General features: G+C 29.1%; 1 protein-coding gene across 1 annotated transcript; it reads right to left on the bottom strand.

Annotated features, from left to right (window-relative positions):
* Window positions 1-2,588: 2,588 nt before the first annotated feature.
* On the bottom strand, window positions 2,589-15,575 carry LOC111640503 (hsp70-Hsp90 organizing protein 3-like). Its single transcript, XM_023386506.1, has 6 exons — window positions 15,434-15,575; window positions 15,149-15,358; window positions 10,200-10,268; window positions 5,392-5,473; window positions 5,136-5,236; window positions 2,589-2,688 (listed from the first exon to the last, which is right to left on the bottom strand). Exons 1-6 carry the CDS (start codon window positions 15,446-15,448, stop codon window positions 2,602-2,604), a joined length of 564 nt encoding a protein of 187 aa, XP_023242274.1. The 5' UTR covers window positions 15,449-15,575; the 3' UTR covers window positions 2,589-2,601.
* Window positions 15,576-16,499: the final 924 nt, after the last annotated feature.

The raw sequence follows: 16,499 nt of genomic DNA, 5'->3' as shown, positions 1-16,499 counted from the left end.
CAACACGATGTCCAGATGGTGTCGTATGAAAGTGAAAGTGAACTTGGTGTTATTTAACAGCACCGTAACTCAGCCAATATTTGATGTAGGAGATAGTGTTGTATACCTCTGGGTAGAGGACAAGAAACCCATTTGATTGTGCCAATAATCTCATTTTGGCCAAAAATGGACATAGTGTCCTATACCTCCAACCCACAGAATTATACTAGATTGAGTAAAAATTTACCATAGGCTCCTATGGTGAATTTTTACTCAATCTAGTGGGACAAGAATGATGAAATCTCCTGATAAGACAAGAATGCCATCCAGCATAGTATGAAGTACAGGATTTTGTCATTTTTCATTATTATGTGAAAAATGTTTGACTGTTGAGCATTAATGCCATATGGATCTTTTTCTATTAAGAATTGTTTCTCTTGTCAACAATGTAGCAAATATCTTTAAAGTATGTTACACTAGCTGTGGAAAAACACAGGCTGGATGGAGCACCCATCCATTGAGATATTCAAGTCGGAGAATGGTTGAATACCACATTTCCAGCCATGTGTATTGGCCAAGGAGGTTCATATCCTTGGTTTCCCCACTCTCCTGATTTGATACCATTTGATTTCTTTTATTGGGACTACATAAAAGAAAGCATTTTCCAAACAGCAGTTGCAAATGCCACAGAATTACAAATACACATAATTGATGCTTCCATACAGATAAAGCAGAGCTGCTTGTGGGAGTTGAGGAAAAATTTATAGCTAGCTTTTCATATTGCCAAGTGTCCCAGAGTGCCAATTTCAAACACTTAGTAAAGTAAAATGTCCTTGTAAATAATTTATTTCATTTTTATTGGATTTTTGAAGTGTTTCTTTTTCCTTCATTTCAACAAAGCAAACATAATCAAATTATTTTAACAGTAATCATGGGGAGGGGCTACTGCACTTCAGTGAAGTAGTTTTGGATAAATAAAATATTTTCTTTCAAGCAACCTGGAAAGTATTGCTCAATCACTATTTTTTTGATAGACTGGTTACTGGTCCTACATTTTATGTTAACATTTCTTTCATGCTACTTGTTAAGCAGCATGAAAGAAATGTTAACATAAAATGAAAATGACATAAAACAGAAAATGTAATTAATTTTTTCATAAGCCTGTGTTTTCCAATGGCTAGTGCAACATACCTCAAATACATTTGCCATAGTGTTGAGAAGAGAAACAATTCCTAATATTAGAAAATCCCTAAGATATTAATGCTCAACAGTCAAAACTTTTCCACATAGTATTAAAAAAAATAAAACAGAAAACCCTATACTTTGTGCTATGCTAGGTGGCATTCTTGCTTTGTCAGGAACGCCTATGGTGTCTTTTTTACAAAACATCCTTAATACATAAATGTATTTTGTTATTAATTTATGATAAAGAGAATTTTTAAAACTTGTTTTAAGTGATACAAGACAATTATAATATCAAGATAAAGCTTGTTTAAAGAATAAATTAAACATGAAGTATTCTTTCTTTTTAACTGTAGACAACAGCAAACCTGTCAAGTATTTTAATTAATATACTATAAGCCAGTGAAAAATATTTAAAAATTATTATTCATGACCTACACAACACACTATATTTTTTAACACTAAAATAAAGATAAACTTGCCAAGATATTTTATTTGAGTCACAAATGCTCAATGTGTCCACCTTTGCTGATGCAGCAGACATCTAGCCAATAATCACATAAGCATGTCAGCACTTCGATCTCTTTCAGAGAACTTGCCACACTGTTGATTGTCATATGGTTCACTTGGCTCTAGACATCCAAAAAGAGGAGCAGTGTACAAACAACCTTCATTCCAACACATAAAATAACTTTTCACAATTGCTTAACACCATATTCACTGCTATTGCCTCCTAGCAACAAATCACAGGAACTACAAGTGCATACTGTTCTGAAAAAACTTTGAGAGTTTACCTTTATTTTATTACATTTTGCTAAAAAATATAGTATCTGTTGTGTAATTTATGAATAATACATTTTAAAAATGTTTTACAGACTTATGAATAACCCTATATTTTAAATGATTTTCTTAGTTTAATTAAAATGACTTCAGCTAGAAATAAGATTTTATTATCTTTTGAAAAAATAAAACTTTGCTTTCATATCATTCCATCTCAAATTTTTCATTTAATGTTAATTTCTCTAACATATTATTATTGTTGTCAATAACTCTCTTATGTTTTACCATTCTTTTATTCAACAATTCTTTCCTTTAGTTCCTCCTATGTAATAAAATGTTTTGATAATCCAACTTTTTCAGAGGAATAGTACTTATTAATGTTTTTTTGTTATGTTTATCATGTATCTCTTCATTTATGAAAATTCTACAGTGTAGTCAGTTTTATTTTACTTTTTTAGTAAAATAATCTAGGAATCACAATATTAAATTCTTAATTAAAAAACTGAAATATTAATCTTTAAATTAACAAAAGACTATTTTATTTTCAATAATTTTATCTAAAATCAATAGTTTGAATTTAGTGTGTATTCATTAAATTATAATTAACAACTAATTTACAGAAAAATTTGCATATAAAAACTTAAAATTTATATAAAATGATTAAAACTTGTAATACCTATGCCATTTTGTTACTGCATAACAAATAGAAACTGTCACAACAATAAGTAATACTTTTAAGAATGGATGCTGGAAAAAAAAACAGGAAAATATTAAATTACAATTACATTTTTTGTAATAAAAAAATTTTATATTTTACTTAAAAAATGAAAATTATCTTAAGAAATTCAAATTTCATAATTTTAAGAAAAATCTTTTTATAAATTTTAAATGCATCTTAGATTTAATAAAATTTTGAAAAACTTCTGTCAAAAATACAGTGAACTGAAACAAATTACATAAATAAAATATGAATATTAATTAAAACAGGAAAATTCAAAACAGAAGACAAATTTACAAGTTTATCATAAAATAATTAGTATATTTTTGATTCTATTATATATATAAAATCATTATTAAAAAAATTTTCAATATATGTAGAAACCAAATATTATAAAGAATTTTAAATTTCATAATCAAATCTTGCTTTCTCTATAGTAATTCTATGGTTGCAAGGACAAGATATGTTGTTTCAATCATTAAAACTATTTGATAAGAAATTATAGCATCTTCATACATTCTAAAGTACTTTACTTTAGATTATATCAAGTAAAATTGCATAGTATAAAATCTCAAAATTTGGAAAGATAAATGCATCAGTAAAATTGGTAATCAGTGATCAGTAAAATTTTACTGTTGTATTAAACTTTGTCAGTAATGACAAGGGGCATAGAAAAAATCCTGTCACTAACAATATTACTTAAATATATCAAAACATATCATTAAGATATTTTCAGTTTTTAAATCAAAATAATACAATTTTATGGTTCCCAAATTAAAATCATATTCCATTTCCCTAACTTTCCAACTCTAATTTCATATTTTCCTGATTTTTTGTGACTAACATAACTGTGAGGTAGCAGAAATTCCTATAGTTGAACTAGACTTTAATATTAATATTGTTTGAGTTTGTAACAATTGATGTTTGTAGCTACCTGAGAAAGTCTCCCATTACATTTTCTCGAAGGCAACACGACGCTTTCTCGCGATCTTTTAACCTCTGGACGGCTGATATCATCCGTGAATATCGCCAGAGACGGCCGAAAAAAGTCAGTCGTTGTCTGTCCCTCCGTCAGAGGAAACCTGCACTGATTACGCCAGGAATATCGTCGACCAGTGCCCATTTAGATACGTTGGTGCCATCATTGTGCTAGTGGATATTATATTGGAACTAATCACCATCAGAACTATTATCTAACAACGAGAGCTCCATCACCTTTTATCACCAGGTAATTATGCAACTTGCACTCGTTATGTGAACTCTCTCTCTCCGCGACAAAACTTAGAACCTCTGTATCTTATCCAATTTATTTTTAATTAAATCCTTGTTAAGTGTTAATTGTAATTCGAGGCACTTCCATATGCTGTCTCTCGATCAGCTGACATTACGAATCCGTCTGTCCACTTACGGGACCACTCGCACAACAGTGTGACATAGTAATTGCTGTCTCGGCTTCCGTGTTCTGATAAACACGATGGTGTCAATCCTGACAGGGCACTAAAAAGGTGACGACCTGAAAGGTCACATAACATTATGGGGTAAAGAATGGCATGAGTTATTCAAAGATTTTTTGAATAACCCATTAATAATTCACACTACCCTTTGCCTCCATAATGAAAGTTAAAAGCATGAATTTTATCAGTTTGCAGTTTAAAAGTACTATCTGATATTAAAACTTTTCTTTATGTTTTATTTGTTAGCAGTTTCTTTTAGTTGTAGTTCTAAAATAAGTAGATCAGAAATACAGAATAGTGAAACAGATACTACTAAACTTTTTAAGTGGAAAATTAAAGCGACTACTGAATGATACAGTTTTTTTAATCATAAACTTTGTTTTATTTTCTTTATCAAATAATAATAATATTTTTATTATATATGCTAAAATATACTTATAAAAAAATTAAACAGAAAAAATTAATACAAAAGTTAATTTCTCAGCTTCTGAACTGAAATTTCTAAATTCTCTCCTAGAGTTTTTATATAGAGAGGGTAAATTATTAGAAATTAAGTTCAAGTAAGAGTATATAACAACATTAAATGCAAAAAAGAGAACTAAAGACGAGATATATATGTGTACTTGATGGTTTCAAGAAAAATTGAATGACAGAAATGACTGTCATCTGTCAGTGATGTTTTGACAGATGTCTGCAACACTTGAAAAATTTTTCCATATTTTCTAAAAATGCTCTTGGAGACTTTAGGCAAAGAAAAATTGTTTGATAAGTGTAAATAAGAGTTAAAATCAGTAAATATCCTGCATCATCACACAACCCACACTCACAGTCAGATCTACTTTCAAACCCAAAAAACCTGTAGTCTATCCACATGAAATTATAGTAAATGAAATATGGAACTAAATGTCAAATTTAAAATCTTAAAACTTTTTATGTCATTTAGCTTTCAAAATATTTATTATTACACTAATAAATATTATAGTATTTACATAAATTATTATTTTAATATATTCTTATTATACCTGTAAAAATGATTCCTCTTTGATAACAATATCTGCAGCCACTAACAATGCTCCTAATATAAAACCAACACCTGCTCCGATCCATGGATACTGAACATCAGCTATTTTAAAAATTATGTTAAATAATCTATACATAAGGTAATATAAAAATGAATGAATTTTAAGATTTTAAGTTAAATTTTAGTTGAATTTTATCACTTTATCTGTGAGAAATATTAAATCAAGACATATATTTACCAACTTTTAACATATTTACCTTTTCTTAACAAATATAATTCACGTTTTGCTTTTCTTATAGCATCTACTAAATTTGGATCGTCTTCTAACTGTAGTGCTTTCTATACATTATATTAATTAAAAATATGAAATTTATATATATTTTATGCATTATATATTCTTAATGTAAGTAATAATACTACAATAATGATGTTAATTATTTATTTATTTTTTCATTCAATAAATGTATTGAATAAAAAATAAATAAATAATTAACATATTTTTTTATCGTATTATTACTTACATTAAGAATAAAAAATTGAAATTTTCAATTCTATTACTAGAATAATATAAATCATGGCAGAATTTTATAAACTGTTAAATATAAAGAAGTTTAAACAATTTATTAAATATCCAGAATATTTACAACTAAAACTTCTTAACAGTTTTGTATTTTATTATAATGTCAAGTTATTTGAGGAATTAAAAAACAGCACTAACTTAAAAATTAAAAAAAAATTGTTTCATATAATAAAAGCAGTATTATTTCCTCTTCATACCAGTGTGTGGCATATGACATGTGAAGTTTGAGTATATTTATGTCCATTATCTCTAAAGTTAATAGTACTATAAGTAAATAATGTAGATAACACCATCATTTTCTGGTGATCATTCTCCCTAGATTATTAATAAATATGCATTTGAAAGATACTTAAAAAAAAGTCCATCACACACTGAAATATAATCTGCATGATTTTACATAATAAGCATATATTACAGTCAAACTTCAATTCAGTACCACCATTTGTTCACTTCTACGAGGGTTATTCTAAAAGAAAAGAATGTTTTGATCTGACAAGCCGTTCAGTTCTCCCACCACCCTCAACTGCGGCGTCATGAACCTTCCCATGTTTTCGCGCCAGTCTGATGCTAACAGCGAGCCAGAACGATCATTTACTGTTTACAGTGTGACTTTGAAATGTGTGACAAAATTAAAGATACCACCAAGTGTGAGGTTCGTAGTGTAATACACTTTTTGAATGCGAAAAAGTCCACCCTATCGAAATTTACAGACAGATAACTGAGGTTTATGGTAATGTGATGAATGAAACTTCAGTTCAAAACAAACAGTAGGGATTGTTGTCCAGAGGCATTGTGCTTCTTCAGGATAATGCACATCCACATGCTGCTGCACTGACGAAGAACTTGCTTCAGCAGTTTAAGTGGGAAGTTTTTGAACATCCTTCTTATAACCCGGACTAGGCTCCGAGTGATTACATCTTTTCCCAAAATTGAAGGATTTTTTAGCCAGGAATAGCTATGGAAGTGACAATGAACTGAAAGAGGCCGTTAATGACTGGTTCAAGAAAGAATTTGGCAGTAACTGAGTGTGCAGAAGGCATAGAAAAGCTGATGATACGCTATGACAAATGTTTAAATTTATATGGCGACTATGTAGACATATAGCTAAGGTATCATATATGTTGTAAAATAAGTTTTGTTTCATTATCTTAAATAAAAATATCTAGAGAAACAAACATTCTTTACTTTTAGAATGACCCTCATAAAACTGGTACTAAATCAAGTATGCAGGTTAAACTGAAAAATCTCAAATAATAAAAATAATATACAGTTAAACCTCAGTTTTCAAACTTAATTCATTCCTAAAACTTGTTTGAAAACCAATTTGTTCTCAAACTGAAACAAATTTTCACACAAACAATACAGAATAGGTTAATCTGTTTCAGACTACCAAAACAAAGCCTGTTTTTACCTTTTTAGCTGTATTTCATGCCTAAAAATGCCCACAAATGCATTATCTATATCTACCGTATTTTGACGAGTATAAGTCGCACTTTTTTTACTACTTTTTGGGGCTCAAAATCATGGTGCGTCTTATACTCGACAGGTAACCATTTTTACAGTGAAATTATCTACAGTAGTGGTCCACTCTAGGGACCAACCTGTGCAGTGGTCCGTTAGGTAGATGGTCCCTCAACTGAATGGCTAGAGTACCTAGATTATCAGAGTACCAACACACGAGTCATCGCAGCCATGTTCTGTGGACTGTCATCACGTGACCTCTGAGTTTACATTAAGAAGTGACGATTATTTCAGTTTAATAAAGTATTTTTTCGTTTTTTTATTCAAGAATATGACGATGGATAAATCGATAAACTGAAATAATCGTCATGGATGGTACAGAAGATGAGGCAATCTATGAAGATTCTGATGATGATAATTCAGTCAATACTTCGGGAATTCAAGAAGAAAGGGATGATAAATCAGTCATTAATGACGTCATAGATATGTTCCTAATGGGTGTAATTTACCGGTAGATAGCAGTGATTCAATTTAAGAATTTCTTGGCCACTATGATTAATAAAATGCATCTTTGGACAATCCCATTAAAAAAGTTTTTTTCTAAATTTTTTGTCTCAAAATAGGGGTGCATCTTATACTTGACAGCGACTTATACTCGTCAAAATATGGTATATCCATTTTATATATACAGTGGGTGATCAGTTAATAAACATAATCTGTTCAAAGACAATGTTTGCTACCTGAATTGTTCATTAACCAATTATCGATTTACTGTAGATTTTTATGGGAATTTGATTAATTCATTCCAGAGACCCCAAAAAATAAGTAAAATATTTCTTACTATGTTTATTTACATGTAATAACAAACTAAAAGCAACCTTTCCATTTTTTCATGGATGGCACATCTTTGTTTGTCAGATGTGATTTTCATTACTCCTTTATCTGCTTGAATCTTTTTGATTATATCTTTCTTAGCTAAGATTGTGCCTACTGTATATCTGTTGAAGCCATACTGCCTAGCAACATCAGAATTCTTCTGCCCACTCTCTACCTTGGCTATTATTTCTTGCTAGTTTCTGTGATGAACACAGTTCTTGACACTCCACTCTTTATAGACTCCATATTCTTATCAATTTTTTAAAATAAAAAGTTCAGAAAAGTACTTACAAAAATTCAGAGAACAGAAATCAAATCAATTAGTGCAAAAAAGGCTATGTATATAACTGTGAAAGTCTCGTTCCATAAATCATTTATAGATGCCAGTAAAATACAGTTTTACAAATCTTAAATGCAACATCACTTCTTCTTGTGTTTGTTCTGTGAGGAGGGTGTTTGTTGTCTAAACATAAAAATCTTTCGCAAAAGTGTTCGTTGTCCGATTTGTTCACAGTCCGAACTGTTCGTTAACTAATCACCCACTGCATATTAAAAGCAAAACATTCCATCACCGCCAACAGAAACTGAAACCATCACTTTACAAAAAAATTGCCATAAATAGAGCCTTGATGAAATATAAACCAAATCAATCAAGATAGACAACTACTACTTTATACACACTTTCCAAAATATTATGTTTCAATTGCTTTAATTTAAATTTTAATTAATTAATTAATTTTGATTTTATTTTAATTTTAGTTTCAGTTTGGTGTAAAACCAAAAATTCTATTATTTTTAGTTTCAATTAACTGGCCTAGTATTAACCTAGTATTAATAAATATTAAATTAAATATTATTATTATAATATATAATATTATATTAATAAGTCTTTGTTATTTAATTTGAGTTAAGCACCTTTAAACACAAATTTGTGATGTCATTTATATTACAGAAATGTCAATTAATGCAGTTTTTATTAATTAATTTTATTAAAAGTCAATTACAATGCATACAAAAAACAGTAGTAGTATCTTACTTGCTTGCCCATTGAAATCTAATTTAAATAACAATGTCATCGATGATTCATATCAAGACATATAATGACATGAAGTGAATCTCAGAGCCAATCACTTCTGAATCAGTAGTCCTGTCATTGATTGGTCAAGGCCATTGACTTCCTTTAACACAGAAAGTATATGAAATTGACCATTTCAGTTTCTTTAATCTGTGTCAGGCTCTTGCAGAGTAGCTTGTTTGGCAACTAAGTTATTGTATAGCAACCAGAGCAAATATGGCCATTTTTGTTTGAAAACTGAATTGTTTGAAAACCAAGGTATTTTGAACCAAGGCCCAAGGTTTGACTGTATAATAATAAAGCCCACAGACAAATTTGAGTTTGAATGTTAATAATAACAATGTTGTTCGCAATGCAAAATTATATATATTTGGTAATTAAAAAATACTGAAAGGTTCTCTATTTAATACTTTTGAGGAAAATTCAATCATAAGAAGAATGGCATTATTTACAAGAGTGCTCTATCAAAACTTGATTGTATGTCATGTAAGACATTTTGCTCAAATACTAACTATATAAGAATAAAATCAAGTTTTCATAAATCAACATGCACAATTTAAAGTATGAAATCTTTGTAATAAATGATTTTTTCGAGACAATTTCTTCACACACAACTCTAGTTATAGATAACAAACTATTATAGATTATTTTCATATTTTAAATTTATTTTGCTTGTCTTATGAAAAAAATATATTCTTAAATGAGCAATTATTTATTGTCGTATCATCACAATGCAGGGCTGTAACTTTTTAGATTCGACACCCAATTCTCTTGATTTTAGTAGTGTCTTGCCCCTGTACATCATACTTTTCCTGTTAACAAGTGTGTCATGCCAGTCATTTAACTAACTCTGTTCTGGAGAAAATTTTTGAATAGAAATTAATTTCTGGACAAAACCAGACATTATGACTAATGAACTTACAATAATAATCTAATTTATTAGTAATAAGTGCAAAACTAAAATGAGCAGTTGAATAATCAATTACTATTAAACAAACACCTTTTTGAAATAATATGGAAATTTAAATTATACTCTTATTAAATATTAAAAGAAATTCGATTATTGAACTTACCCTGTATGATTCAATGGCATCAGAATAATGTTCTGTTTGAAATTCCACTTCTCCTTTCCTAAAATAACCCTTTAAAATGTTTACAGATGTTGATTTTAATTTTAATAAATATTGATATATTTGATAATTTAAAGACATTAATTCTCAAATTTATTTTAAAATAAAATATAATAAAGTTTAAATTATAATCATAGGATATATATAAGTTGTAACAAATAACTATTCATTACTATTGCTGAAAATTTACATAAATTTTATTCACCATATACTGATAAAAATAATCAGTGTTCTATAGAAAAATTCTATACATTAAAGATTTAAATCTTTGATGTATAGAATATATATTTTAATTAATGTTTTAATCAATTTTTAATATTATATATATAAAGGAATAGGATAGAAAAATGTTACACACAGCTAATCAGAAACAGTTTCATCTACATGATCTATATTCTGTCATACAGTACAAGTCTAACATAGCAGTTATATACTTATTACTTAACTTTTGTGTTTGAGATGAAAATAATTACTGTTCTTAATGATAATAAAATCAACACATATAGTCTCATTAGTGTGGTTCTATTTTACCTTCCAACATTTACTTTTTAAATTTTTTCATACATATCTATCTCTCACATAGCCAATCAATGTGATTATTTTAATTATTCTTTGTTTTACAAATGTAGGTACTCTCCATAAATTACATAGTGCAGATATGGGTGGGTATTCAGATAATCATTACAATGTACAGTGGAACCTCACTTAACGTGCACTTCTCATAACAAGTAATTCACATAACAAGCAAAAACAAATCGTAAAAAAATGACTCGCTTAATGAGCGATGATTCGCATAACAAACGACGAGGAGAGGGTAAGCCCCTGATTGTGCGCATGCTACATCAGTCTGTGTTATCACTCATTCCACTAGCATTTTAGTGTCGCTTGTGATCACACATTTTTCCAAACTTGTGTTCAGACATATTACATATAAACATCAACAAATCAACAACCATAGCCCGTTATATAATAAACATGGCAAACGATATGCCAAATTCTTGGGCTATGTAAAAGCTATAATTAAATATTAGAAATTACTGTATTTCAATTTTTTTTGTTTTCTGCAAATCAAATTTGCATTCCAGATTGGTTCAGCCCATGCTAGAAGAAAAGATGATGATTCACACTCCTTAACAATGTATAGTGTATAATTTTCTTTGAATAAATGTTATACATAAAATATGTGAGTATTTTTTTTTGGCATGGAACACATTATCATATTTTACATTAATTTACATGGGAAAAATTAACTCACTTAACGAGTGTTTCACATTATGAGTAAGATTCTGGAACGAATTATGCTCGTTAAGCGAGGGTCCACTGTATTACAGAAGATTAGGGTGTTTACAAAAATGTTACATAATTCTAAGATCTTAACCCTTGGACAACAGAATAATTCATTTTTGTTTCCACAGAGTTGTATAGTAAATCATACTGTTTACTTAAATGCTTTGTAGCAATAATTAATGAAATCGTAAAATAAGATTCAGTACTCCATGCTGTTTATCAAAACTAAGAGTGTTGACTGAAGATATTCATTATGTAAATTTGGGGGTGGGTATGTATTCTGGAACATTATGGGAGTTGGGTTGGTAGTTGAAAAGCATAAAAATAGCAATACATAATTTATGAATGATCCCACATACAGATTCCTAAAGAACCTCATAATTATTTAACTACAACAAAACCAAATATAATCCACATTGAAACAAAAAAGAATTTAATATTGACTATATCATGTATATATTAACAGTATGATTGCATCACACACCTGCTATATATTATTTGATGTAATATTAGTAAGTTTTACTTGTGCAAATAATTACTTATTGTGTTACTGTCACAATGCCAGATTGCTACTTTAATCATATTTTAATTTAAAAATAAGCTTTCTGTATCTGGTCTCAATTTTCAACTAACTTCATTCTTGAGAAACTTATGTACTGAAATCATACTCCAGTCCAGACTGGAAGTTCTTATACAGTTAATTATGGCATCCAGCTCCTAAGCTTTCTATACTTGATCTTGATTCTCATCTATCTAACACCAGTCTCAAGATTAATTTTTAAAGATGTTGTTCATCTGTTATTACAGATGACAACATCTTTATTAGATGTTATTACAGATGAACAACAGTTAAAACCTATAGGTCCACAATTTGAGAACTGCAGCCTAATGTGCATCAATGAATCATCAAAATAATATATAATTTATAATGAGTTATGCCAAGAGTAAATTAACCAAATACATAGTAAATTGTTAGATTTCTTCATCAGCAATATCATTAATCAATTATTCAGTGAAACTAAAGAAATTAAACTCAAATCTACTGCAGAAACAAATCAACACAAAATTTTTGAAGTAACCCTGTAGAACTAATTATAAAATGAATTATATATAATAAGTTTGTACATATTAAATGTATACAATATTTAATAATTGTTAATTTAAGTCAATTTTTTTATTTTTATTGCTTTCTTATATATATAAAAAAATGCATCAAAAAACAATAAATTTATTGAATGCAGAACATGTTAAAAAGATTTGTAGTCTGAAAACAAGTTTATTACTTCATAAAGTAAATGGTAAAACTTAATATAAAATTACATTTCATCTTTTCCACAAAACAATTACGCACAATTTTATCAGCTTAACAGCTTATGTTTAAATAAATAAATGTCATTTAATCTTTTAACTTCAGAAAATAGTATCAATAGTAAATTATATTATTGGCTTTTATATTAACATTTATGTTGTACAATAAAAAAGTTTCTGTTCAATTTATAGATTTACATTGTTTACAAAATGAAGTGTAACACTTAGTAATTTTGCTTTATTTGTTTATATTGTATATTTTTTTCTTTTAACATTCAACTGAATAAATCTATTTTGAAAATATTAACAGTTGATAATAGAGGTTTATCATTTCAACAATTTTTAAACAGTGATATAAATAGCACTTATGAAAAATATAACAAATTTGTTAGGTCTTTTTAATATAAATTCTGTTAAATAATAGAATAAGTTACTTCCCTAACTTGAAGCTTCAAAGGGCAGGAAAAAACTTCAAGTTACCAACAATTCAAATTAAAGAATAATAGAGTAAAAAATGCCTATTCTGAATAGATTTGCATTTTATAAAGAATCTTTGACAGTATTTTTTTGTTTTAAAGAGCCCATGCAATGCCTTTCAGCAAAACATTCAATGTAATTAATGGAATCAAACAGTTTTGCACATACTGTACATCTTGTTGAGATAAAACAAGAGGACCTCTCATTTTGGACTGGAATATTGTCTGAAAATTGTTGTTGGAGAGTACACTGCCTGAAAATTTCATGAAAATCTGATAATTAACGATCACTTTGGATAAAATAAATATTAAAATTCAAGTTGAGGAAGTTGAAAGTAACATAAAACAGTGTTGTGGGACCATGAAAAGCTACAACTTGCAGACTGTTTGAATTAAGAAATTCAAATTGGAGACATTAAATCCCTAAGCTGTTCCATTAAGACTACCAAGTGCTTCGTTTTCTTTGAGTTAAAGAAATATTCGAGTTAAGGTTGTTTGAGTTAGAGAAGTTCTACTGTATATATTTTTATAAAATATATTTTTTATAATGTAATAATTTTTATAACACACACACACACACACACACATATATATATATATATATACATTTTTTAATTAGCTTGCATATTCTACATTTGCAATGTCAAACAATTATATCTTGTATATGTAAAGGTTCAATTCTAATCCCTAATTTATAGATGTAGCCCATATCTCAATAAACAGTCTATAAAACTTTTATTCAAATTTTATGAAGAGGAACTGGAGATGATAACCTGGACTGAAAGAATTACAAATGAAAAAATATTAAAAATAAATGAAGAAAGAGATCTTGTAGAATAAACTGGAAAAAAAAAGTTTTTTTTTGTATATTTTAAGAAACAATCTACTAAGAAAAGTAGTGGAAAGAAAAATATAATAATAATAATTCTTTATTGCCATAAACCTTAGTTTGTTACAAGGTGTTAAATTATAATTTAAAAATAAGTTAGTAATATTTAACAAATTAATATAACTTAATACAAGATAAAACAATAAAATACACAGTAATAATCAGTTTTTGAGAAACACGAAAAACTAATTATATCTTTCCAAGATGTTTTCAGAAGGAAAAATAAGTGAAAAGTAAAAAAAGTAGGAGGAGAAAGATGAGTTGATAATCTAAAAGAAAAGTGAAGTTATCAAATCCTATAATGAGACCAATCATCATCTTGGTTGTATCCACACAGGATGGCACTTCCCACAATAACATGCTTGCATCCCTTTTTCTCCAAAACCACCACCACCCCACTCAAGTTTAAAAGTAAACAATATAAAAAAAATGTCATAAGCAGTCAATCACTGGACAGAACAGAAAAACAAAATCTAATACTTGTTCTCGTTTAGTCTTTATTTATTGAGCATCGTCATACGTTTCAATGGCTCACATACAAAATGCAATCCACATATCGGTAAGCCACACTTGCTAGTGATCACGAACTATACAGAGATTTTACAGCGGCCTACCTTACCTTTAAGTCTAAGCAAGCCATCAGACACATTGGTAATCCACACTCATAAATTTCTGGCTACATTCCAGATCATGCAAATGAAAGAATGAGACAGATTGGTCTGGTTTGAAAAAACAAAAAAGCATCCCATATATATGCATACATACATCTCTATACCTTTGGAAGCAATTATCTCACAAAGGGTTGCATGTACTGGTACAATTCCATTGACTTTTTTGCTTGTAGTGGGGTGACAAATCCCTCATTCAAAGTTCACATATGTACTGTACGTGTATACCGAGCATAAACGTTTTATTAAAAATGTGATACTAACCTTTGCCCAGTCTGGTTTGTAAATTATAGTTTGTTTAGCGTCTTCCAATGCATAATAATATTGCTGTAATTTAAGAAAGGCCAAAGATCGATTACTATAAAGCTGATAATTACTTGGATCTAATTTCAATGCATGGGTATAATGGATCATGGCTTCGGCATAATTGCCTTTTTTCAAACTCTCATTTCCTTTCTCTTTCAATTCTAATACCTGTTTATACAAAAATTTTATAAGGTTTACAACGAATGTCTTTTATATTTCGTATTACTCTTAATATCGTTTTACCTGGGAAGGTGGCATTATAAATCATAAAAACCTAAATCCTCTTATCAACCAATCTACTCCATCATGCAATCACGTGTACTACAAGATAATTGTCAATTATTTTTATCAAGCTTTAAAACGATTACATTTTTTTAATTTTTCTATATCCATAAAATGAAATAATATTAAAATTATCTCGCTTAATTATGAAGCATGTGCTTTCCAATAATTTTAATGACGTCATATACACGACTTTTGAATTGTTGCCAGTTTTAATGATAGAAGCTGCAGACTATGGGCGCGTTCGTTAAAGTCGCTCTACGTCTCCGCTAATATTAAAAGCTATTTTCTGAAAGATAGAGCACTTCGCATGCGATACGCATAAAATTTTAGTGTGAATATCTTTTTGATATCAAAATTTATCAGTGTCCGTTTTCTAAGAAATTTCTTTATATAGTCTAATATTAATTTTAAAAATATTTTTTATACTTCACTCTTTCCATCCGGTGGATACTAAGAGACCTCTTTTTAGCAAGCCCATTATGGTTTTAGCCAGGCTCACAATAGGGCTGCTGGGTGATGGTGCCCAACATATCCAGATGGACCATCCTCGAAAAATTCCTGGGGATCTTTGACCTGTCTGGATTCGATCCCGGGTCTCCCAGAAGCGGCAGACTGCCACCTTGACCGCTCTATCATCCGGCCTTCCAATTCGGTTATTTCGTTATCATTTGTGTCTGCTTCAATGTCTTTGTAGAAATCAAGATCTTAACTACCATTTTCTGCTTCAATTCACCTATCTAATTCGAATTTTCCCAATTATCCTCGGCTGATAATCTCTCGACTAAAGAATTCGATCGCGATTTTCGACAATAATTATAATTTTATTTCAAAAAAATTCAAAAACTGTTTCCTGAACTTTGCAATAGAAAGTCCGTCTCTAGATAATTTGAAGTGGCAGAATTTTAGTTAAACTCGTATTATCAATCACCCTAAACTGCATTACCTATGTAGTGCAATAGGGTACTTGAACGTGTTTCCCATGCTTTTCTATCATCTTCATTTCCCGGAATTTAATCGAGGAAAT

Source organism: Centruroides sculpturatus, unplaced genomic scaffold (assembly GCF_000671375.1).
Source record: "Centruroides sculpturatus isolate CEXI.00-Female unplaced genomic scaffold, Cexi_2.0 scaffold1265, whole genome shotgun sequence".
In the NCBI taxonomy this organism is placed as follows: Eukaryota; Metazoa; Arthropoda; class Arachnida; order Scorpiones; family Buthidae; genus Centruroides; species Centruroides sculpturatus.
Note: the sequence above shows the minus strand (reverse complement) of the source record. Positions and strands in the feature narration are given on the sequence as shown.